General features: G+C 43.1%; 1 protein-coding gene across 1 annotated transcript in view; it reads left to right on the forward strand.

Moving 5' to 3' along the window:
- Window positions 1-27,584, forward strand: part of LOC146005691 (lipoxygenase homology domain-containing protein 1-like) — a 190,799-nt gene that overhangs the window by 129,501 nt on the left and 33,714 nt on the right. Inside the window, exons 25-29 of the mRNA XM_083145116.1 lie at window positions 10,912-11,060; window positions 15,912-15,987; window positions 16,120-16,195; window positions 19,297-19,567; window positions 24,207-24,285. Coding sequence (XP_083001242.1) covers window positions 10,912-11,060; window positions 15,912-15,987; window positions 16,120-16,195; window positions 19,297-19,567; window positions 24,207-24,285 — 651 coding nt within the window. The remainder of the gene's footprint in view (window positions 1-10,911; window positions 11,061-15,911; window positions 15,988-16,119; window positions 16,196-19,296; window positions 19,568-24,206; window positions 24,286-27,584) is intronic.

The following is a 27,584-nucleotide window of genomic DNA, read 5'->3' on the forward strand; positions in this document are numbered from 1 at the left end:
GACACGTGGGCGTTTCTACGGACGATGGCCGCATGCGGCAAAACACCGTAGCGTGCGGACCGCTCCGTAAGAATGCGGGAATATCCGCACCGATCAGAATAAGGGCCTTTGTGTGGCATTTCACAGTCATATGGATCAGTTGTATGTTTAACATGGGCCGAACATCTGGATTTTACTTTTTACTGGCCGCTGTTACTGAGTGCCGAAAGCATCTGACTTTTAATGAACTTGAACAATATTGCATTAACCAACTTTGTACAATGCTCGCACAATCTGTGGGCAAACACGATCTGCTCGCAATCTGTACCCAGTCCAAGGGAGATTAACAAATACAATTGGTTGAAATTGCATTGAAATTGGGGGAATTGAGCCCAAATTGTTCTGTTGTGTGCCCAGCATTACACGTTACTGTGTCTAAAGACAAGCAGCTTAGAGGGTCAGATCTTAACTTAGGGGTTGTTGCTTTTCTGGCGGTTATGTGTTGTATATGGGCTCCTTACCTGTTTCAATATTCAACCTTTCTCAAGCATCAACATGCAGAGAAGACTGTATGATTACTTTTTCTGTAACAAATACACATATATATATTTTTATAACATTATGGATGTAATAAAGAAGAAAAGATAAAATAGTACATTTGCACAACAGAAACCACAAACTACACGATAATAATGTATGATACAGTACAACTGTAAAATAAAACAACAGTTAATCCAGATCAGATTGCTATAATGTATATAGTCCAAAGTGTGGACTTATATATAACCTGCACTGTCCAATATCAGCAGTCCCAATTTAGAGTAGTCCGTCTGGCAGTATAAGTCCTGGGAATCGCTGGAGGGAGCGGTCTTGTGTTTGGATGATGGACCACTCTAATCCTCTCTAGTACATGCGACCAGTACTTCAGGTAATAAAGCCAAAGACATCCATTATGTGGGACCAGATGGTCAGATCATTTGGACTCCACCTGCTTATTGATCTGACCATCTGGTCCCACATAATGGATGTCTTTGGCGTTATTTCCTGGCGTTATTTCCTGGTCCGACGTGACCCCCCACTTCCCCCTCCATCCCTCCCTCCCTCATGAGCATTAGCAGCACACACCTACAGCATGTGCTGTGCTGACAGCAAGCTCAGCGTGAGCATCTCACTGACAGCGTGAGAGCCTGCTGTCAGCACAGCACATGCTGTAGGTGTGTGCTGCTGCTGCTAAGGGGGGAGACAATAACACTCCCCCCTCGACTTTAGACAGTTTTTTCACACACACACACACACACACACACACACGTAAACATTTTGGGGTGTGGCCTAATCACGGAAGGTGGCCACACCTACTGCGAATAGGCCACACCCCAAAAATGTTAGCGGGGCCTGGCATACCTCTCGGCAGTTTAATGGAAAGGGATAGGGGAATGGACCAGTGCACAGGTTAAGTTCTTAAGGTAATTTTAACAGAGAGTAAAGATGTCCACAATTGACCCATAAGGTATGAGGAAGCATGGCCTCCCCGGTGGTTACGAAGTGTGGAGGTGCACCCTTGAGATTAAAATAAGTATTTAAAGGAAAAGAAGGGAAAGACCCTCTTTTTTGTTGGGGCACTCTTAAATGAAGATTACATGACGTAATCTTTTGTTGTTAGAACTGTAGTATATGGTACAGTTCAGTGTTATATACCAGGACGTGGCTAGGGGTCAACTTTATACAAGCCTTTCTTACGGAAAGAAAGGTACTAGTATTACAATGATTTTATGGCTAGAAGTGTGCCCTGGTTATAATGAGGTTTACTAAAATGTAACTTTTAATTACACTTAAAAAAGTTACTAGACAGACGTGTAGACATATGGGCCCCATACATCAGCAATTAATTGTGACAATCCTGAGATCTGGAGATAATTGCCACAATTAATTTCAGATGTGTGGGCTCCCCCTTTTGGCAATCCCAATCAAAAATGAATAGGGATTGCCAATCGATTTCTTAATCAGACTTTTAAACATGCTTAATAATCTGGTATTATCAGCGGATCTTTTTTATATGTGTGGGCATTCCCAATTCGGCTTCTTCATGTATTTACATTATGAACAGCTGAAATGACAATCGATTGGGCAATTTCCAGATATGAAGATGCAATCTTTAGATGGAAAAATCTGCCGATCACTGAAATAATTCTGTAATGTGTGGGCAAGTCAAATAGATTGTAGAATCCATTTATCTGGCCAAAAAATCCCTGGATCTGGAAATCCATTAATTGTGATTGCTGATGTATGGGGCCCATAACACTTGTTGATTTGGTACTCTACAGAAATGTATAATGATGCTTATAAGTACAGATGCAGGTAAATTATGGCAAATGCCTCTAGGCTTCAAGTAGAGATGGGATATTTTGATTTAAAAACCAGTTTGTAGAAAGGAAACAATGTATCTCATATAAGGTAACCTTGTGGCTGGTTGTTTGAAAAGAGGCAGGTTAGGTCTATACCAGTGGTCAGGGAACTCGGTCCTCATTACCCCACGCAGTGCATGTTTTGCTGGTAACCCAGCAGGGGCACAGGTGTACTAATTACTCACAGACACATTTTATAAGGTCCGCAGGTGGAGTTAATTATTTCACTTGTGATTCTGTGAGGAGACCTGCAAAACATGCACTGCGTGGGGTAATGAGGACCGAGTTCCCTGACCACTGGTCTATACAGTGCTTTAGATTTGCTCAATGCAGTGATTCATCATATATTCAGTGCAAAAATGGCCTCAAGTGTTAGACAGCATACAATCTTACTTGTCATTAACATACATAGAATATAGCATCGCTGAGAGACCATGTACAATATCAGCCAAATGTATTACAGCTTCAAACAAATGTACTTGATTGGAGGATAACCAGTTAGAAATAATGGTGTTTATAATTGCATTCAAAAATATATATAGTGGCGTTAAGTATACTCCTGACATATGCCGCAGCAGGTGGTACTGAAAGAGAATTTTACGAATATAATATTCTTGAACAGTTCCTGTAAGTAATAAGTTACACGTGCGGGTACATTTACTGTACCAATGTCACAGAATGGTGTAGGTAATGGTATTTCTCCTCCCCGTGAAGAGAGAAGATAATAGAAAAGGAAGATAGATAGGAGAGAGATAAGGTATGGATAAGATAAGAGTCTCCCAAATTGACCCAGAGAGGTGATCTCATGCCGACTTCATATACCTATGGCAAAAATGGGTTGCCTGGTGAATTTCGAGGAAGTCACCTTTCCCATTTGGCAGGATCCCCCAAGTTTTGCCTGCTGCCACTATGAATATGTGGGCTTTGGAGGTATTGTGGCAGAGGCAACACGGGAAGCAGGGACATGTCCCTGCACCTTTCACACCAGCCAGTAGTCCGGGAAGGACCCGGGAGAAACCCTGCTACCTAGCAGCGTTGAATTGCCGGCAAATGAACCCAGGAATTTGTCCCTGGAACCTTTCACACCAGCGCTAGTCCCGGACCCAACCCTGGAATTTAGGCTGGTGTGAAAGGGGTATACAGTATGTCTACACATCTGTCTAGTAACTTTTTTTAAGTGTATAATTAAAAGTAAAATTTTAGTACACCTCATTATAACCAGGGCACACTCCTAGCCCTAATTCATTGTAATACTAGTACCTTTCTTTCCGCAAGGGAGGCTAGTATAAAGATGACCCCTAGCCGCGTCCTGGTATATAACACTGAACTGTACAATACACTACAATTCTAACAACAAAAGATTACGTCATGTAATCTTCATTTAAGTGTGCCCCAACAAAAAAGAGAGTCTTTCCCTTCTTTTCCTTTAAATACCTCTCGGTGGCCCTGGACATACCGTCAAATGTGCTATTATCATGTAGTATAACAAAATGACCCACAGTGGGTGCTATTATCACTTAGCAGTAGGGACCACCAGAACAATGGCAGCTTACACACGTTTTTGCAAATACCGTGTTTCCCCAATAATAAGACCTACCCCGAAAATAAGCCCTACCCTTGATTTTGGACACTGGTCCTAAATAAGCCCTACCCCGAAAATAAGCCCTAGTAAAATTTCATTATCTGGCGTTCAGACAATAGATTCTACATCTGCTAAACCCCCCTGATCCCCCACTCACCACCCCTAACCCCCCTCACCTCCGTTGTGTAGGTAAAAGCACAGGCTTCTTCTGAAACCGCTTCTATTCCCATGGATGCATTGCGGTGCGGTACGTCACCTCGCACATAACGCGGTTGCAGAACGGAGCTGTGTCACAGCAAAGAAGAGCTGGACATTATTGAGACTTAAAGGAGTACTGGGGTATGTTTACCTTTATCACGGAGGACTGGGGACATGTTTATTACTGTAAGGAGGACTGGGGGCATGTTTACCGGTATAATGGAGGACTGGGGGCATGTTTGCCGATATAATGGAGGACTGGGGGCATGTTTATTAAGGAGTACTGGGGTATGTTTACCTGTATCAAGAAGGACTGGGGGCATGTTTATTAAGGAGGACTGGGGGCATGTTTCTTGACATTTGCTGTAAATGTTCATTAAAATAAGCCCTACCCCTAAAATAAGCCCTATAATGTTTTTTGTTCAAGAAAAAAAAATAAGACAGTGTCTTATTATCGGGGAAACACGGTATATGTAAACCGAGATCTCTGCATTTATATTATCTTGTAATATACAAATCTCATTCCTGAACTTCTGGAGAATATTTTTCCTTTTTAAGTAATTGAAACCTATCCTGTTATTTGTCCTGGTGTCTTTATGAAATGGACAAAAAAAAATGTTTTTTTTTCGTTTGTCTGACACAAATAGCTAAAGAGGAGATAGGAGGAGAGTCCAATAAAACAGTTTAATTGATTAATAATAGACATCTTTGAAGGGATCACTGGACTCGTGTCTGTGAAGATATCACATCAAAACAATAAACAAACCAAAGACGGGCCCACAATACAAATCAATGCGTGTGGTAGAAACTTTTAATGGAAAACTGTCACCACTCAGCCTATGAAACTTTCATAAACCCTGAGATCAACTGATTGCACTGAGTGGCAGTTCTGTGCTTTGATGTACAGTATTGATTTGATATCCATGAAAGACGCTGGTTCTCAAGGGTGTTTGTCTTAGGCTGATACATTCACACCTGTCAGAGAGGCGCCTCCATAGACTTCAGTTGTACAAACTCTAGCAGAAGTGCGCTGATACTGTCAGAGCACAGGGTCTCTGCTGCCTACTACCCGTGATTTCCAATTAAAACATATCCCAACATATCCCAATATATCAGACCCACCAACTGTATAATGTGTTTTATATCCATTGAACTTTAATTATGGGTTATATAGACTTGCAATGGTTGAATATTCAGGTAAATACTTTTAGTTTCTGTCTCTTTCCGGCCATCGGCAACATGAGGATACTGCCAGTAGCATTACTAATTTTACACCACATATTTGGTTAGAACATAGGATCATACTGTTCTTTTTATTTACAGTATTGTCACAGTCCTGTAGAACTCCACAATTGTTTAATATTTGTAGTCAGTACTATTTTTCTGGAAAAATAGGTCCAGGAACTCCAGGTCTGGGGGAAAGTCAATTAAATAAAAATAGAGAGAGAGAGAGAGAGAGAGAGAGAGAGAGAGAGAGAGAGATTTATATAGAGGTGTGTATATTGTATTTGGAAACAATGGCACTCACAGGTGACTTTAAAATAAAACTGATCTTATAGAAAGTACATTTTTGTCCAGAACAGGTTCAGGAACCATGGGATGAGATATTCAGAAAGTGAGAGATTTGGGAAGAAATCTCCTGTTTTTTTAAAGCGCCAATCATTTACACTGCAAAACAAGTTTGATTTTGAAGTGTAAATGATTGCCGCTTTAAAAAACCCTGGAGATTTCTTACCAAATCTCTCACTTTCTGAATATCTCATCCTATTAAATCTCACCCCCAGTTCCTGATCATGTAATATTTAATTAGAGGTTCAGGAACTGGGAGTTAGATGTATAAAGCAGTGATAAAGAAGGAGAAGTGATAAAGTGCCTGGTACTTTATCACCGGCCAATCAGTTCTGACTGTTAAGTTACGGGCTGGGTTTAAAAAGGGGCAGGCAAGAGCTGATTGGCCAGTGATAAAGTATCAAGCCCTTTATCACTTCTCCTCTCTTATCACTGCTTCATACATCTACCCCAGAGTTCCTGCTGGTTTCTGCTGAAAGCACTGTTTGTAGTAGAGCATAAATTTGTTTGTAGTTCTTGTAGATTTGTATATTTACAAACACCTAATGTAGCCTATTTCCTGTTCCCTAACCATCATCTAACTTATGTCATGTGATAGGTGTCTGCTGATCGTTCTTGGGATGTTCTTACTATACCTTTCTTAAAGGCTGTGTGCTACTAACAGTGCGTACACGCTGTGCTATCCGCTGTGCCATTGATATCCCGGATAGAGATCATTATGTCGATCCATATTAAGTCGACATGCATTGGGTTGACCACTGAAGGTCGACATTGCTTAAGTTGACACATGAAATAGGTCGACATGGCTAATATCGAAAGTATTGGAACCTCAACATCAGCATTAGGTCAACAATGGCAAGGTCGACAGTCCAAAAGTTGACATGAATTGTTCATGTTTTTTGTCCCGAATATCGACATACAGTAGTTGGTGCCTTGCTGACCTTGGCACAATATTCTCCCTCCACACCCTAGTGGATGGTAGGGCATGAAATACCGCCAGTCGGCACATGTTGGCTCAAAAAAATGTGATAAACTCATCTCGACCTTTTGACTGTCAACCTTGCAAGCCGACCTAATGCTTGTGACCTTCCAACCCTGTCTACCTTAGCCATGTTGACTTATTTCATGTGTTTGGTGATTGTTGGATTTGAAGGGTTTCGGTTCTGCGCTCCAATCCCGGCTGCCTTTCCCTTGTCAGTAAGGTCACCCTCTGACATTAGGTTAGTGGATTGTGTAAAAAATGGGTATGACAAAGGATATGGGCGCCAATGGATATTTAAAATTGATGAGATTTAATTAAACATATAAAAACATGGAAAGTAAAAAATTAATAAAAATCACTCCAAATAGTAAGGATGGAATGAAACAGGATGCAGTCCGGATTGTGCACCCTGCTTGTGGCTCCAAATACCTATGCACCGGGGTCCTGGATGAGGTTAGTGGGATACCAGTCACTCCCAACGCGTTTCGAGCATCTGAGTGCTCTTCTTCCTGGGCGCAGTGACTGGCACCCACCTAGCTGGTATTTTATAGAAAAAACGAGTGACCCGCGGCGCACAGTTTTTGCTATAAAATACCAGCTAGGTGGGTGCCAGTCACTGCGCCCAGGAAGAAGAGCACTCAGATGCTCGAAACGCGTGCATAGGTATTTGGAGCCACAAGCAGGGTGCACAATCCGGACTGCATCCTGTTTCATTCCATCCTTGCTGGCTCCAAATACCCTTAGGGGTAAGAAGATTTTACTATTTGGAGTGATTTTTATTAATTTTTTACTTTCCATGTTTTTATATGTTTAATTAAATCTCATCAATTTTAAATATCCATTGGCGCCCATATCCTTTGTCATACCCATTTTTTACACATATTTCATGTGTTGACCTAAGCCATGTGGACATTCAGTGGTTGACGCAACGCATGTCAACCTAATATGGACCAACCTAATGACCGTACACCAATCATGTATTGCGTAGACTCTGAAAGGTTTAGTTAACAATATCATTCAGTGACTTCACCGTGTCCCCATTGCGTACTTGCAGCCAGTGGCTGAGGATATAATCCAGGGTAGCCTACCCTCCCAGAATGGCTGGGAGGCTCCCGAAAATTGCGTCCCCCTCCCACCCCCCCTGGAAAGGTGGACAATTCACGGGGGAAGGGGCAGGGCTAAAGATGCAAATCATGTCTAATTGCGGGATTTGCCTACTGGGGGCGGGGCTTGATTACACCTACATCAGGCCCCGCCCCCGAAGTGCTTCTGACCGTCTCCTCTCTGGGCTTCTCCCAGAGAGGAGACTTTAAAAGTAGACAACCCTGGAATAATCAAATTGAGCTGTATGTGGTGGTGGCGGGGGGGGGGGGGGGGGGGTAGTGTCCTTAGCAATCATAGTTTGTAGCATACGCACTGGGCAATATTTTAATCGATATCGCTCAGAAGGGCCAAATAAGCAATATCTTTTCAAATATTGCATAGTGTGTGAGTGCCGAGGCCAGTGTCTTTTTACTGGCCTCAGCAGTGGAGATACTGCAATCGATGGCTGTGATCCGATGTTGCGCCTTAGGGCGCATTGGGCATCTTATAACATAAGATGCGTCCTGCAGCATTATCATAATGTTGAACAGGCATCTGAATCCAAACATGCAAAAGATGCAGAATTCCTAAAAGCCCACAAGGACAGGAATAAGCGGAACGCCTAAGTCACGCCAGTCGTTTTGTACCATATAGTGCACAAAGCATAGGTGTAAATACTTACATCACTTTACAGATAGATACTGTATATATATCCTGGCTGCAGAAAGGTCACATCACCACAGGGGTTAACTGTGTTGAAATCGGTCTCCAGGGCAAATGTAACCAGAAGAATTCAAGAAATAAAAAGATTAACAGTATTGTAATAAAATCAGTTGCTCTCCTATAATAATATTACACCGGCTCAGGAGACTTGCTGGATCATGACAAGCATTTTATGAGAATTACAGTTACCTCTTATGTGATCCACATACAAAATCATCATAAGCCCTGAATACATTATTCAACACTTGTTAAAAAAAAATATTTTACTTGCACAACTGATAGCATCTAGCAATTATTTTGGTTGCCAGAATTTCCATATTAAAGCTGGTTATTATTATTCCTATTATTCTTGTTATTACTGTAATAACAATAATGAGAAAACAGACTAGAATGGACTCGTTGTGTAACTAATAGATAATGAGGATGCCATTCTTACTTACATTTAGGTCAGTAATGGTACAGGCGTTGTGTTACAGCTGTGATGCTGTCAATGTGAATAACTAGATAGTAAAGGTACAGTAAGTAGGGCATTGCACTCCCAAGGTTAACTATAGTGTGCTCATATTGGTCCTCTTAGATCGGGGTTTTAGTGTGCCGTGGCACACTAGTGTGCCTTAAGCTGTTCTCAAGTGTGCCCCCAGATCTAGAGATGCCCACACCAGTTTACAGCCACCACCAGTTCAACTGTTCTCTTCTTTTCATGTAAAGGGCCAATGTATTTTATTTTGTTACCTATGGGGACCAGTGTGATTGTTTTTCATATGAAGGCCAATAGCTTTGTTTTTTTTCCTGTGGGATCCATTGTGTTTTGCCCTGTGGGGATCTCATGGTGTGCCTTTTTTAAAATCTTATTTAGTGTGCCGCAAGGTAAAAAGGTTGAAAATCACTGTCTTATAGTGTGTACACACGGTAAGATTTGGCTTCTGATGTTCCCGATATAGGGAACATCGGAAGCCAAATCGCATGCAAATCGCATTTTTTTAGGGCTTCCGAGCCCGATGCGCTGCTGATGCGCGCTCCCGTGTGAGCGCATATCGGCAGCCAGATAGAGAGGACAGGCAACACTATATAGTGGCATCCGCACTCCCCTGAGTTTTTCCCTGTCCACGGCCCCTTTTTTGCATGAAAATTGGAGCTGCTCTCGGGAATTTGGTTTTGCCTGTCTGAGACAGCTCCGGCTTATTTTGGCTAATTGGCTACCCCTGGGTGAGGCAATTACCTGCAGTCAGTAATTGCATGTAATTGGATATCCCCATAATATTAACACTAAAGTCCAGGGCATTAACCACTGTTATGAATATGCAAAAACATCCCAACAAACAAGTAAAAATAAACATATTAGTCATTGGGATACGGAACAAGAAACACAATTATCCTTGATTATTGAGCTGATAAAGGATTTGAGATCGCTGTATGGTTTTTTTTTTATATTGTAAATAAACTTATTATGGTCATGTATATATCAAATTAAAGAAGTCTAACCCTTTTTATCTCTATGTAATTTGAATAGATATTTTAATTAAAGAAAATTGGGTTTGTCAGTGCACATTACTATAACACTAAATGAGGCAATGCTTATTTATCCATGTATGAAAGCATTAGTTATATATGCAGATATAGGTCAGATCTGCACTCATAGTACAACAGTTAACAATTTCTATTTATGATGTAAACAGGAATGATTTAGCACAGGTCACATGGTTCACAGATAACAACTAGATACATTACCGAAAATGCCCAAAGGTTCTTTCAGAGTCATATTTTCTAGTTAATTATTTCTGTAGTGACCCAGTACCATTATCAGAAGAAATGTACACAACTACATCCCTGTCTTACCTTTATGTAAAATAATTATACCCTTTGCACACAGAAAACCAAATTATCGGGTGCAGCAGTTCTACCAGGTCATTTCCCATCTAACATTGGCCTTTTCTCTGTGTGAAAGGGTCAACCCGGGTCTTAAATCCCAGGTCTTCGACCCTGGAATTGACCAGGGTCGAGGACCCGGGATTTACAACCTGGGTTGACCCTTTCACACAAAATAAATATCCGCGTTATTCAGCAAATTTTTAACCCGGTAAAGCGCTGCTCAGTGTGAAAGGGGGTCAGGCTGCTCCCAGTAAAGTGACCCGGCACTCTAAATGCTGGGTAATTGCTGGGTCGTATATCTGAAAGGGGTATTACTTTACTAATAATGGCCACCGTGTGGGTGGGGGAGGGTTTCAGAATATTTTGGTTTTCAGGATATCCGGATAACGGATACCCAATCTGTAAAAGCATCTCTTAACCACTACTTTTATCATGACACTGATCTTAAGTAATTGTGTTATACACTGAGAATCTGATGTTACCTATTTATCTATATGTCATGCTTCCGTTCTGTTCATTTGCAGCTGTTAGGTATCATGTCACTTTATTTACTGTTGATATGCTGGAGAACCAAAGTAAGTTGCAGCTTGGAATGTGCTTGCATGGCAAACATGGTGACACCGGACACAGACATGTAAACTGGCAATATGTACAGGATGATAATGGAGATGAGGTAATCCAACATAAACATTATATGAATGAATGAATGAATGAATGAATGAATGAAAACCTGTGAGATATTTCATAGCAAATTGGATGTAAAAATAAACAGATGTGTCCTCACATACAGTCTGACTGGATTTATGAGATGCCCGCTGCTAAGGAGATGAAGCAACAGTGCAACTAAAGGAACTGTGTGAAAGAAAACATCTTTATCTAGGTTACAGCAGATATGTTTATTTAACTGAAAACACCTCTGCGATGTGACTGGCATTGTGTGACACATGGGAGCTACAGCTATTAGTGAAAAGGATATTTCACATACGTGTTCCTGATTTCCACATCTCTATCTTGGGCCAGATAGACTAAGCTGCAAAAGTGATAAAATGGAGAGTGATAAACAACCAGCCAATCAGTTTCTACCCAGTAGTGAAAGCAGGGGGGGCGGGTTCTGAGTACCCTGAACCCCCCCCCCCCCCCCCCCCAACAAGAATTTTAAAAATCGACCCTTGGGAACCATAAATATCTGACTTCAAACAGTGGTCCCCATCCAAGCCTGTTAATTGCTCTTCCCAGTCAGATATTTCAGGTTCTGTCTGACTTTTTCTGAGGGTATATTCCAAAAGCTGGTACTCTCCCCCTTTGATGGACACTAGTAGCTTGTCTCTACTCTTCCCAGAACCAGAGATATCAGCCTTCCAGCAGCTGGTTACTGCTCCAGCTCCACACACCTGGTATGTAGTTTTATATACTCGTTGGCGGATTACTCTGCCTCCTGAACTCTGATCCCCTAGTCCCCAATACCATTTGGTAGGTGGGCTAATGCCATTAAAATCTAAGAAATCTATTTCCGGGAACTGGAGATATCTGCAGTCAAGCAAGCTGTCCTCCCACCAGAAAATTATGAATAATAAGTCCACTCCACTATACACCCCTCCTCTGCATATTAAACATCCTCTACCACCCTGGAAGTTATGTATCAGGGCCCCTTCATTCAGCCCAATGCCCCCTTCTCCCACCCCATCTCCCACCATCTGTGCAGTAAAGGGGTAATTAGTGGAAATTACTGATCCAGGCCCTACATGCTGAGTGGTTGATATTATACCCCCTACCACCCATGGGATATCAAAGCTTCCCCCACCCCTACCGCTGGAGGATCGGTAGGGGCCCCAATACATTGCTATACCCAGGGGTCTACACTGCTGTTGACGCCCCTGTATGTGTATGTATATATATATATATATATATATATATATATATATATATATATATATATATATATATATATATATAAATTATTATTATTATTTATATACAGTTGGTCTATCTATAATACTTTAACTGACCAGGCATATACTGGGTCACCTAAGTGTTCATCTCCATGATTTGCTCAGCCCCTCTGGAAACCCCCTTCTGAAAATCCTGCATTTGCCCCTGCTACCTGTCGTTTTTTAAACACAGCCTGTAACATAGCTGGTAGGAGCTGATTGGCTGGCTGTTTATCACTCTCCATTTTATCGCTTTTGAAGCTTAGTGCATCTGGCCCTTTGTGTTCCTGGTTAAGGTGTATACATATTCTAAAGGATTATTAAGGTCACAGGATTTTCACTTTACAGTACTGCATACTTGCTTACTTTTGAAAACTAGTTTCAGGGAAATTATAATTGGTAATAGAATTTTGCACAGCGCCCATTGAGGGGGTTTGTCATGCTCCTCTCAAAGGGCGTGTCTAGTTTCATATATGGAGATTGTGAAAAGAGATTGTGAACGTGGCACCTAGAAGCGTGGGTGTGTACTGCTACATCTGAGAGGAATCTTTTAAAATTACTTATATCCAAATGTAGATGAGCCCCAAAGCAGTTAGTAAGAGATACTGTACTTGGTAAAGTGCTGGGAAATGGTGCTGATGATTCAATGTAAATGTATCTATCTCTCATTCCTTTTCTCCCCAAAATATGTAACAGTGTAATGTGGGCTAGGTGAAATGAGGGAGATTGCTAGGCTAATGAGGGAGAGAGGGAGATTTTTTCAGGGAGTCTCCTGCAGAATGCAGGAGGGTAGGCAACTATGCAGTACTGTAGACAAATGCACGCCCACTGTGGAAGAAAGTGTAGAGTCTGATTATAAAAAATATGTCATGTTTTTTTTTTTTTGCATAGAATTCAAAGGAAAAATAAAAAAACATAGGTTAGAAGGGCGAATTGCTTAGCTTAGTTAAATATATTATAAATATTGAATCAAGGATTGTCCTTTTTACACTGCAATATCCTGGGTTATTGCACATAAACGTGCAGCAACATTGGATACTGGGCCTAATTCAGACTTGATCGCAGGGCATATTTGTTCTCACAATGCTGCGCTGCAGGTGGGGCAGATGTAACAGGCTAGATCAGGCTGCTGCCTAAGCTTGAATGCTCTTGGAATCGCCACAACTGTACTTTATTCCTCCTATGCTACAGCCACTAGCATAGGTGCCGATTCTGTGGGTGCTTGAGGGCCCGAGCACCCACGGAAATTGATGAGCACCCTCTCAGCAGCGGCCCACCCGCCCGTGTCCCACTGCACTCCCCCTTCCTCGTCACTGGTACAGGTACTGTGTGGGCATTTATGTACCTGCACTGTGGGGGCATTTATGTATTTAGCACTGTGGGGACATTTATGTATTTGGCACTGTGGGGGCATTTATGTATTTGGCACTGTTGCCATAATTTGAATATTGGAGACAACTGTGCTGCGTAATATCATTCAGTATTATTTTTTGGCGATGCCCCTTTCCCATGAAGCCACTCCCCTATATTTTTGGATTGAGCACCCACCAGTAAAAACATAAATCAGCACCTATGGCCACTAGAGCTCCTTTAGTGCTTTCCCTGGGTGGGATCTACTATTTCCCGCATGCACATCGCAATATTAGCGCACTATTACTGCTGGAATATTCGAACTTCCCGGCTCCTCCTTTATCATTTTGTACTAACTGTTGCCTGCCCGCTCTGCAACCGCAATTGCAAATCCCCCTGCTTCAGTCTTATTTGGAATGGGATCAATGAGTAGTTCATAACCTGTTGCACGTGTTGATGGCGGTCATGTTCATGGCTAGTTTAAGGCTTCTCAGCCGCGACACCACAATGCCATCGATACCCATTTTTTAGCCCTTCAAGTGGAGGTGATGTATTAGAAATTTCTCAACCACCACCTGCAGATGCACAGTCCATGATCTCAGAAGTAGGTGCCCCAGTACAATATTAGGATGAGTTTAGTACTTGTATATTGTCGCTCCCACTATGCCCATACCCCCCAACTGTCAATATTTTTGCGGGACAGTCCCATCTCTGACAGCACTGAATACTGTCCTGTTCGTATTCTGGCTGCCTGCTGTTGCACAAAAGGAAGAAATAGTGTTGTCAGTGGGCCTCGGCCAAGTGGTGCCCTGATAGAAGGGGGACCGGGGTACAGTATCACCTGTGTACCCTCATTATCATTTGCTAGGGTTTACCAGAACTGTAGTGTGAAACCATGGAACCCGGAGCAAGCTCATGTCACGGCGCCCTCCACCAAGGCATTTTAATGTCACGTCCACATAGTGCCCCGGTAGTGCTATTTACACAGATAATGCCCCAGTAGTGCCAGTCGCTCATAATGGCCCCTGAAGTGTCTCTTGTTCATAATGGCAACAGTAGTGCCAATCGCACATAATCCCCCACTAGTGCCTCTAACTCATAATGCCCCAGTAGTGCCTTGCTTATAATGCCCCCAGTAGCGCTTCACACATTATGCCCCCAGTAGCGCCTCACAAATTATTACAATGCCACAATTAACACTAACCACCCGCTGGCCTTCCCGCTCCAGCCTCCTCCTCTGCAGACCCAGGTGCCGTAAGCAATAGTTGCGCTGAATATATACATAATGCCCAACATAGTAGCACCCCTTATACATAATGCGCACAGTAGTAACACCAATAACACACAATGCCCACAGTAGTAGAGCTGCTTACATATAATGCCCATAGTTGTCTCTAATAGTAGCGCTGCTTATACATAATACCCACTGTTGGCCAAAGTAGTAGCGCTACTTATACATAATACCCATAGTTGGCAACAGTAGAAGCGCTTCTTATACGTAATGCCCACAGTTGCCGATGGTAGCAATGCTGCTTACATATAATGCCCATAGTTTCTTACAGTAGTAGCGCTGCTTATACATAATGCCCAAAGTTGCTGACACTAGAAGCGTTTCTTATACACAATGCCCACAGTTGCTGACACTAGAAGCGCTGCTTATACACAATGCCCACAGTTGCTGACACTAGAAGCGCTAATTATAGATAACGCCCACAGTTACTGACAGTAGTCACGCTAATTATAGATAACACCTAGCGCTGACAGCACAGCAGCAAAAATCACTGGGAAAATGGCCACTACAACCATTTTCTGGGGTTTTACGCATGTTCAATTGAGGAATGCGGCATGGACGCCATGTTCCTGGAGACCTGCGCATGCACACTAGACTGTGGCACAATGCTAGATTCTACAGCACCACCAGAGAGGAGGTGGCGCAATCGAAGCCTGCACACGGTCCCCCTCCTCTCTTAAAGCGCATCTGCTGTATTGCTGTATGTTTTTGTTTACCTTTCCCTTCATTGCATTTGTTTGTTTTTGTTTTTTAAATGGAGTATGATCCCCTGCGCAGTAAAGAGAGCATCATATTGTGTGTGACATAGTGACAGGGAATGTGTGACAAATGCATTGCATTCAATTACTTTTATATAAAGGTGGACTTAATTAAAACTCTGTGATGTGAGTCAGACGTGCACATGTTGCTCTTGGTATTTAGATGTCTCAGTAAACAGACTCTTCTTCTTCTGCAGTCATTTACAGCTGTGTTAGACGCGGTTGAGCTAGGAGAAGTACATCAGGCTGACATTTCAATGAGCAGCAGCGATGGTGGGTTTTGCTAAATTTTCACATTAAGTACAAAATAATTGTCCTTGTTTTAGTATGACTGTATAAGTAGGATATACTATATTCATGTATTTTTGTCTTTGCTGACAAACATTCTTGTAAATACCTCTTTAGATTGCAAACTGCATATCAAAAGGATTCATATTATGGAACCCTCAAGCAGAAAGCTCTATGTGCTGGATGTAAATGAGTAAGTTCTTATTATACACTTTGTTTTGATAATTAGATACCAAGTAGCAGTGATATTGACAATGGGATAAACGTCTACTACAGTGATTCTCAAACTCTGTACTTGGGACCCCACAGTACACAGGTGCATTTATTACTCACTGACACATTTTGAACGATCAAAAGGTGGCAGTGGCATCAGTACAGGGGGGCAGTCCGTTCCTGGATGTCATCCTCCGATGGGTGGCACCAAATTGCAGGCTCCTCTTCATTGACAGGAGCCAAGTGCTTCACTGTAATATTACATGCAGCATTCGGTTCCTTTCACTGTGTAGAACCTGGCACTGCAGATAGATAGTCCCAGGGAGCAGCCCGTGTCTCTGCGACCTGCTCAGTGGCTTATTGCACGAACGCCCCATCTTTTTTGGGAGTTGGGAGTCCCCCCCCCCCAGTGAATGCGCACAGCATCTATTCTTGTAGTCAGAGGGGCTGCGGGCATAGTGGCGAAAATGGGGCGTGTACAGGCCACTCCCCTTTTCACTAGGCCTATGGCACTCACACTGTCCCACCTCCCTGGGTGCCAAAGTTGGGAGGTATGAGGGTTGAGACATTCGGCTGCACCCCTTTCCTGCAAACCCATGCCCTCTCTCTCAAAAATAGAACCCATTTTTAGATGAATTTTCACCCACATCAAGTGCCACGATGCCCCTGACAGGTGGAGATAATTAAGATTCTGTAAGATCTGCAGTTTGGGGTCCTGAGGAACGAGTTTGAGATTCTATGATCTACAGCAGGGGAGGCCAAACCTGTCTTCAAGATCTAACAACAGTTCATGTGTCTCAGGCAACTGTGGATCAGTAGTAGGAATGAATGCAGCATGTTTGAAAATGTGACAGTTAGTAATGACTACAGCTGTGCACCAGCTAGGTGACCAGGGAAATGTGACAGTTAGTAATGACTACAGCTGTGCACCAGCTAGGTGATCTTGGAATTGTGACAGTTAGTAATGACTACAGCTGTGCACCAGCTAGGTGACCTGGGAAATTTGACAGTTAGTAATGACTACAGCTGTGCACCAGCTAGGTGACCTGGGAAATGTGACAGTTAGTAATGACTGTCTAGACCCCCTCCAATCCGGGTTCCGCCCTTTACATTCCACTGAAACTGCCCTGACCAAAGTCACTAACGATCTACTATCGGCGAAATCCAAAGGTCTCTTCTCTATCCTCATCCAGCTTGATCTGTCGGCTGCCTTTGACACTGTTGACCACCCTCTCCTGCTCAACACCCTCCGCTACTTTGGCATCACTGGCACGGTCTTCTCCTGGTTCACCTCATACCTCTCCGATCGCTCCTTCTCCGTCTCCACTCCGAGCTCCTCCTCTCCTACTACCCCGCAGCCAGTCGGTGTTCCCCAAGGGTCAGTCCTTGGCCCTCTCCTCTTCTCCCTCTACATCACCTCTCTGGGCACCCTCATCAGCTCCTATGGTTTTCATTACCACCTTTATGCTGATGATACCCTAATCTATCTCTCCTCCCCCGACCTATCCCCATCACTCCTGTCCAAGGTCTCCGAATGCCTCACTACCATCTCAGCCTGGATGACCCAACGCTTCCTGAAACTAAACATGGCTAAAACTGAACTTCTAATCTTCCATCCCCCGAACATCCCCTCTTCTCCCACTATCTCCATCAGCATTGGTGAAACAGAGATCACCTCCACCAACCAAATGCGCTGCCTCGGTGTCATCATTGACTCCTCCCTCTCTTTCACCCCCCACATTCGTGCTCTCTCACAGTCTTGCTGCTTTCACCTACGCAACATCTCACGCATCAGACCATTCCTCTCCACTGACGCGACCAAAATTCTCATTCACTCTCTTGTCATCTCCCGCCTTGACTACTGCAACATCCTTCTCTCTGGGATACCTTTCACTTGCCTCGCACCTCTCCAATCCATTCTTAACGCTGCTGCTTGGCTCATCTTCCTCACCCGGCGCTCTACCTCAGCCTCCCCCCTCTGTCTATCTCTTCACTGGCTCCCCATTCCTTTCCAAGTTCTCTTTAAACTCCTCACCACCACCTATAAGGCTCTCTCCTCCTCCACCGCTCCTTACCTCTCTTCACTGATCTCTATCCACACTCCCTCCCGTCCTCTTCGCTCCATCGCTGACCGTCGACTGACCTCTCACCTAATCACCTCCTCCCACTCCCGTGTCCAAGACTTCTCTCGCGCTGCCCCCCTGCACTGGAACAACCTCCCACCACCCATCAGGCTTTCTGATTCCCTTACCTCCTTCAAGCGCTCCCTCAAAACCCACTTTTTTCGACTAGCCTATCCCTCCTCCTAACCTCTTTTGATCCTCCTATCCTGCCTACGTTCCCATCCGTTCCTTCTTATCCTATTGTTTTTCGTTCGTTCACCCACCTATTTTTAGTATGTTAACTCTTATGAGTAGGGTCCTCCTTCCTCACGTACTCACCCCTACCTCTTTACCTCACCTGTGCTCCTGTCCTGTTCTTCCCTTCCTCTACTTCATCTTCAGTCTCCTCGACAATTTTGACACCTACTTCTGAACTGATGCTGATTTTAGTTCTACCAGCTATACCCCTATTTATACTGTATTTTTCAACACACTCTGTACGTTACCTTGTAATTTTTTTTTTGTTTGCTATGTACGGCGCTGCGGACACTTTGTGGCTCCTTATAAATAAACGTACTACTACTACTAATGACAACAGCTGTGCACCAGCTAGGTGACCTGGGAAATGTGACAGTTAGTAATGACAACAGCTGTGCACCAGCTAAGTGATTTGGAAAACGTGGGCCGTTGGTAGATTTTGTGGACCGGTTTGGCCACCACTGATCTACTGTATCTATTTGCTCAGTATACATTTATGGAGATTGTTGGACAATTCGTCTGTCTAATAATCCTCTTGTATAAGCGTGTTTCCTTTCCTGACAAATGTGCAATCCTTTATGAAAAAAAAGTATTGGTTTATTATAAATGTATCTTAAATAAATATTTTTGCTATTAGATTACTGTAGTCATTGTATATAGTATAGTAGAAGTGTTTTATACAGTTTTATATGTCTGTATAATGGCTTTTGGATCCCTTTAGGGATTTTTCAGTTGATGCCAATAAACCAGAGACAAGAAAACAGGTTCTTATTTCCCAAGTTCTCCACGACCAGCCGGCCACCTCCAATGACATGGGAAGTATGGAGGAAAGTTTGCAATATTGGGAGATTATGGTGTACACAGGCGATGTTACAGGAGCAGGCACAGATGCCAATGTTTATACGACACTGTTCAGTGATAATGGAAACTCATTTGGACCCATCCAGCTCAACAAGCCTCTGGAAGATAAAACTCCATTTGAGAGGGGGAAGGTAAGACCATTTCATTAACAGATACTATTCAGAGGTCTTCCAGCGCAGAGAGCCATAGGAAAACCAGCATGGAGAGGGAAGAAAGGACTGTGGGGGTTGTCAGATAAGACAAGGGAGCCGTCACCGTGGGCAGCTAGACACAAGAGGATTTACAGTCCATGACACTTATATTACGAGATTCAAAGCTATACAGGAGACAATGCACAGTCCATGACACTTATATTACGAGATTCAAAGCTATACAGGAGACGATGCACAGTCCATGACACCTATTCTACTAGATGCAAAGCTATACAGGAGAGAATGCACAGTCCATGACACCTATTCTACTAGATGCAAAGCTATACAGGAGAGAATGCACAGTCCATGACACCTATTCTACTAGATGCAAAGCTATACAGGAGACAATGCACAGTCCATGACACCTATTCTACTCGATGCAAAGCTATACAGGAGACGATGCACAGTTCATGACACCTATATTACGAGATTCAAAGCTATACAGGAGACGATACACAGTCCATGACACCTATACTACTAGAGTCAAAGCTATACAGGAGACAATGCACAGTCCATGACACCTATATTACGAGATTCAAAGCTATACAGGAGACGATGCACAGTCCATGACACCTATATTACTAGAGTCAAAGCTATACAGGAGACGATGCACAGTCCATGACACCTATTCTACTAGATGCAAAGCTATACAGGAGACAATGCACAGTCCATGACACCTATATTACGAGATTCAAAGCTATACAGGAGACGATGCACAGTCCATGACACCTATATTACGAGATTCAAAGCTATACAGGAGACGATGCACAGTACATGACACCTATACTACTAGAGTCAAAGCTAGACAGGAGATGATGCACAGTCCATGACAACTATATTACTAGAATCAAAGCTAGACAGGAGATGATGCACAGTCCATGACAACTATTCTACTAGATGCAAAGCTATACAGGAGACGATGCACAGTCCATGACACCTATATTACGAGGATTCAAAGCTATACAGGAGACGATGCACAGTCCATGACACCTATACTACTAGAGTCAAAGCTATACAGGAGACGATGCACAGTCCATGACACCTATACTACTAGAGTCAAAGCTATACAGGAGACGATGCACAGTCCATGACAGCTATATTACGAGATTCAAAGCTATACAGGAGACGGTGCACAGTCCATGACACCTATACTACTATTGTGTTATGGAGGGTTCAACTTTTTCAAGGTGTGTTAACAATTAGCGGCACAATTCTCAGTACACGATACACCTGAGATGTAGGGAAGCAGAGGCGTTGTCCACATGCTGCCAGGGGCAAAGTTAAACATTCAAAAGGAGAGAAGTCTCTAGCGGAAATTCTTATTTAAAATAAGATATTCCCTGACAATTTGGAACAACTTTTATAGAAAATAGCAGAAGATATATCCAGGCAGCTATTAATTCACCATAACTATGTGGTACAAGACAGTGATTTCTTACAAAGCCTCAGCTGATGTACATACCAGTTATGTGGTGTACACACGGTTCCATTTGGTCTATTTTTCTGTTTGATTTTGCTTATATAAGCGAAATCAAATCAAAATCCGATGGTTTTTAGCCGCATTCTATCCTGATTTAATCCCAATGCGCGGCCCAGCGGCTTTGAGATCAAATAGAAATATAGACTGTGCAGGCAAGACTATAAAGTACAGATCTGTAATAATAGTCTAAAGGTCCATACACACTGGGCAACTATGCCCAGCGTGTATGGACAGCGATGATGCCAATCATCGCTGCGGGGAAAGCCGCTCAGTGCATACACAACGACGGAGGGGGGAGGACGGCGTTGCATAGCGCAGCGCTATGCAAAGCCGTCCTGAAAGCCGCTCATCTGCCGGTTTAACCAGCAGATGAGCGGCTTTCCCGGCGATGATGCGGGAGCGCGCAGCAGCGCTCACCGCTCATCGCTGGGGCATACACACTGGCCGGCTTTGAGCTGAAAGCCGCTCAAACTGGGTGTTTTGAGCGACTTTCAGCTCAAAGCCACCCAGTGTGTATGGGCCTTTAATCAAATATGTACACGGCACCGTGTGATTCGATCCTGATTCAATCCCGATCGAATCGGGTTTGAATAGAAAACAAAACACACCTGGGGGGGGGAGGGATTTACTAAGATGTGAATTCTACTTCACATGTGATGTTGCTGTGGGCAACCAACGGATCGCATGTATCCCTGCCACCGGAAGGTCCCGGCGGCTTGCAGTCCATCGGGTGTCCGTACACTGCTGCGAGACGTCGCAGGCAGTGTATGGGCACCTTAGACTGCAATCCCAGACTTAATTTTCTCTAATTAGCTCCTATTATACCAAGAGCCTATAACAAATACATGTAGTTTAATAAAGAAATCGCACATGCAGTGAAATAATTAGTATTTTGTTACTTTCTCTCTCATTCTGAATATTTTGCATTGTGGCTCCCAGTTAGTAAAGTGTATAATTATTTTTATTTGCCCATTAAAAGCACTTAATCCCTCTCCACCATTATTTCTGTTAGCATACATTAGGCGTGTGAAGATAGAATCAATGTGATTGTGTTAGGACAAACGCTGACATTGCCACTTGTTCTGTTCTCACTGATAAAGTAAAATAAAGTGGTTTGCGGGAATTATGTTTCATGATTCTTGAATAATTGTAACGTTCGTTGTATTTAACTGTAATCATTGTCCTCTAATAAGTTCACAAGATTTTTTTCTATATCATGAAGAGTTGGAGGCATTTGCAGCCTAAACTCATTGTACCCTGTATTTACACAATATAACAATAAGATCCTGATGATAACACAAACGTTAGTCTTTCTTTCATTTTTAAATATTAAATTGGATTTTCCTTTCAAGCTGCATACCAGATATATACTCTATATAATGTAATGACATTTTACATACACAAAAGAAATTAGTGTCTTGAGATTGTTATTAATAAATGTGAAAGGTGCATGTTCCAAATGAAATGTAATTGCATGCAGAACAAATATAAATTAAATTACATCCATACTTACATTCCATTAGGAATCTTCTTTCCGGCATCATGCCAAATGGAAATATACGGCCTAGCGTCAAACAATACAGTAGCTATACTGATTATGTACTGTCAGCTCTCATGTCATATCAATCAGGGGGTTCTTGGAGTGGTTGGCGCCTGTGTGCACATGGCTGGTGTAAAGGTGCATACACACTGTACAATTCTTATGACCAATATTGTTCATTTTGGCCTTTCTGAACGATATTGGGCAAAAAATTGCACAGTGTGTATGGAGCATGCAAAAAGTGAGGAACGACTATGCACGGGAAGCGGTCATCTATTAGAATGAACTTAGGTCTACAGTCATTAGGTCGACCCCACTAGGTCGACTGGCAGGAAGGTTGACATGGGCCAAGGTCGACATGACTTAAGGTCGAATTTGCATAAAGGTCGACATGAGGAAGGTCGACTGGTCATAAGGTCGACATGGGGGTTTTCACTGTTTTTTGAGCCGACATGTGCCGACAGGCGGTATTTCATGCCCTACCATCCACTAGGGCGTGGAGGAGGTTATTAAAGCTGTGGCGAGCCACCGTGCCCGAAGCATTGCGAGCGAAGCGAGCGATGCGAGGGTCCGATTCTCATTGCCAACTGTGTCCATGTCGACTGTGTCGACATTCGGAGCAAAAAACAGTGAAAAACCCATGTCGACCTTATGACCAGTCGACCTTCCTCATGTCGACCTTTATGCAAATTCGACCTTAAGTCATGTCGACCTTGGCCCATGTCGATCTTAAATCAGGTCGACCTTCCTGCCAGTCGACCTAGTGGGGTCGACCTAATGACTGTAGACCTAAGTTCATTCTGACAGATGTACCGATTCCCTATGCACATACCCGCCAGTCACTCATCACTGCATGCATGGCAGGTACATTTTTACCTGCTCTGCCATCATTCGCCACCTGACACGGACACGGATTAGTGTAACGTGCCCCCCACGGTATTAGTGTAACTGCCTCGCTGGACAGTGCCATGTTTACCATGATTCCTGACAGTCAGGAAGTAATCAGCATACTACTAGGGGCTGGCAGCCATAGGTAGAGATGAGCATTTACCAGCTGGAAAGTATGTGGGCAAAGATGGTCTCTGAGTAGGCGAGAGCAGTAAGTGAACTGTGAGAAGATGAGGCCTATGACAACCAGAAGAAAGAGTCCCCGCTCCGATGAGCTTACACTCTTGACATTAAGTCAGGAAGTCTTGTTCAACACTCATGTTCACTTGGGTATGGGTCATTGGGTCAACCAAATTAAGGCCGACATGCATTGGGTCGACTACTGAAGGTTGACATGGCTAAGGTCAACAGGGTCAAAAGCTTGATGCAAGCATTAGGTCGACAATGAGAAGATGAACAGTCAAAAGGTCGACAAGAGCGGGACTGTACCAGAAAAGTGGGACAGTTTGGAGGTATGCTATAAGCACTGCATATACCAGGTGGGTCCTGATAAATAAAAGATAATATTATTATTATTATTATTATTATTATTAATATGAGACAATATAAAATGAACTGTTATGTGTTGTAGTTGCTGCACATCTTATTTCAATGGATCTTTTTTTTTTCAGGTTGATATATTTAAGGTCACCACAAAGGACATAGAAAGAATCTCCCATATTGAAATAGGTCATGATGGAAAAGGATTGGGTGAGTTCCATAATCTGATTTACTCTAATGGATGTGAGGCATTCACATACCTCCCAACATGACCCTCTCCGGGAGGGACACAATGCTCTGCTCCTGGACTTTCCTCTTAATGTATGATTGCCAGCACCTGTGGTGATATACCTTTCTTAGCAATTTACCTGTTCAAGTCCAGGAGTAGAGCATTGTGTCCCTCCCGGAGAGGGTCATGTTGGGAGGTATGCATTCACAGCATGTTTTATTTGTATAATACAGGAAAGACTATACTATCATAGAATATCCGGCAAAACCCAGAACTCATTCAAACACATTTAGGTACACTGAGAGGTTATGTCAGGCGTTCCCAACCTCGGTCCTCAAGTTTCCTCAACAGTGCAGGTTCTAGTGATATCCAGGCTTCAGCACAGATGGTACTTATTAAGTCACCTGTGCTCAAAGGTGGACATTACTAAACCCTGGACTGTTCTTGTGCCTTGAGGACCAAGGTTGGGAATGCTTAGGGTTTTTTATTATTATTATTATTATTATTATTATTATTATTATTATTATTATTATTATTATTATGATATCCTAGTTTTTAATGAAACAAAGAGAAACAAGAGATAAAGAAGAGTCAAGACATAAACAAACACAGATGGGCTCCCACAGCAAAACAAAATTATACACATTGGGTCCCATAGGAAATAATAACACAAATTGATTAATTGCCCCCACAGGAAATACTGCAACTGCAGTGTGCACACAGCTGCTTATAGGTTAGGCACAGCAAGCCTGGACCAGACATTTTTGTGATGGCAGGCCCAGCCAAGATGGTTGTAATTTGGCCATGGACTCAAGGGGAAGTAGCAGCCACCAAATCGGTCCCAGTAGCCACACGACATCTCCATTGGGTTGGTGCCCCTATCTGGTTCCTCAAATGGAAGAGCCCTCACGACTGCCCTTTTAATAGGATTAATCCAAAAATCATGATGGTGGGAGTGATACCGCCCTCTGTCTTACATGCATATATGAGACCTTTGCATTTGTAATCTTCTTTTCTTTTAAATTGTACATTTGATGATCCTGGACAATATTTGTATTTTTTCTCAATTTTTATGTTTATTGAATACAAATATACCAATATACCAATATGCCACTGTTCATCAATTGTCTGGTGATGGAGAATAATACACTAGCACCAGGTGCTTAGCCACCGTGAGGCAGCCCCCGCGGTGGCTTGGAGGAGCAGCGCTGTGGTGGGCGCCGGTCAGCTGGTGGGCTGCGGGCACCTGTCAGCTACGGCAAACTGGCATTTTGCCAGAAAACAAGATGGCCGCGGGTGGGCTGATGCGCCGCACGCAGCTCCTCCCATGTCTCATGGCACCGTCTGTCCTCCTCCCTGGTCCCCAACTCCCCGGCAGGCAGCACAGCAGCTGTCCTGAGGGTTAGGTTTGGGGCGTGCGTACCGTACACTGCAGTGACGTGACTTGGACAGTGTAAGTTAATAGTTTTACAGCCTGTCCCCCGCCCTTCCCTCCCTTAGCCTCTCCGAATAATACCAAATAGCAGAAACGCTTGCTGTAATTATGGAGATGTTATATGCATATCTACAGTGTGTGTATATATATATATATATATATATATATATATATATATTTATATATATGTATATGTATATATATATATATATATATATATATATACACACATTATAGATATGCATATAACATCTATATAATATATAAATATATAGATAGATAGATATATAAGACGAAGTCTCCTATGACGAAACGCGTTGGTGCGGGGTCTTCTGACGTACAGGATTGAGTACGCTGTCCCGTCTAAGCTCTCCAGGTGGAATACGCTGACGCCGCTGCCTGTCTGGTTACCATCTGCCCGAGTCGCTCTCCCGCTTCCAGAGTGCAGTGTGCTGTGCCCGCACGGTGATCTTTATGCTGATTGCTTCTTTCTACTATGTATGTGAGATATTACACTTTTTAAGTAAATTGTTTCAAGATTTACTCATTGTGCGCTCCTCTTATTTCTTCCTACATGCACCTTACCCTGAGGCTGAGACAAGCCTTTATTGGAGTGAGCAGCACCATACACCTGATGACGGATATCTCTCCTCTAAATTCATAGTAGCTGACTTTGCGCAGATTGAACTTCTATGTATATATATATATATATATATACATATATATGTGTGTATGTATTTGTGTGTATATGTATATATATATATACACACACAAAACTTGCCAAACTTTATTCCATTACCATGTTGCCAGTATGATTATAACTTTTGTCTTTTCCCTGTGCTGTGCATGGCTCGCGCATATCGAAGCTGCGGCCGGGGACGGCGTCCTAGACTGTTGCTTAGCAACCCAGTCAGGACTGACGTCAGTAGCAAGCGCAGCTTCTCCCGGTGTCGCCGGAGCGGCTACACCCGGCCGCGGCTAAGATTAGAAGCGGGCAAATGTGAGTATAAATATATGCAGAGGCGCCGCCGTGTGCCATTCTTGTTACCTCGCCGCCGTGCGAGTTATCATGCTACATACATGAGTCGTCTTGATAAAAATATCCTGTATATTGAAACGTCGACTTTGAGACTCATGTCATCAACTTTATTATCATTATTATGTTTACATTAAATTGACTTTTCTTCACAAGCCCTCTAGAGTGACTCAGATTTTTCCCTTCTATATGTACACACACATATATAAAACTAGTGGCATTATGGTGTGTGGCACATAGAGTCAGGGGCATTACGTGTGCGGCGTATAGTGTAAGTGGCGTTACAGTTTGTGTCCCATGTGTAATGGGCCTTACGGAGTGTCACATATTGTGTAATAGGCATTGCGGTGGGTGGCATATGTAATGGTTATTGTGGTGTGTGGCATATTGTGTAATGAGCATTGTGGTATGTGGCATAATGTTTAATGGGCATTGCGGTGTGTCAAATATTATGTTATGGTCATTGCGATAAGTGGCATAATGTGTAATGGACATTACAAGCGAAGCCGCACATACTTTTTTGAAACGTGTGCATTCTTCATTTTTAAAATATCTATTGGTTGGGCCCATTTTTACTGTTAAAACTGGGAGCCATATTGTCTAAAAACAGCCCTGTTTGTTTCATTAAAATGCTATGGGGGGGGGGGGGGGTAGGGGGGGGCGCTGGAAACTTTTTTGGCTTGGGGGAGCAGATTTTATAGTTACGCCACTGACTAGCACAGCTACTGCTGCCAGATTGTATTAATGCCTGTAGCTGTTGGTATTTTAGCTGGTATACGGTCTTGAGATCGACCCATATTAGGTCAACA

Source organism: Crinia signifera, chromosome 5 (genome assembly GCF_055691185.1).
Source record: "Crinia signifera chromosome 5, ASM5569118v1, whole genome shotgun sequence".
NCBI classification, from domain to species: domain Eukaryota; kingdom Metazoa; phylum Chordata; class Amphibia; order Anura; family Myobatrachidae; genus Crinia; species Crinia signifera.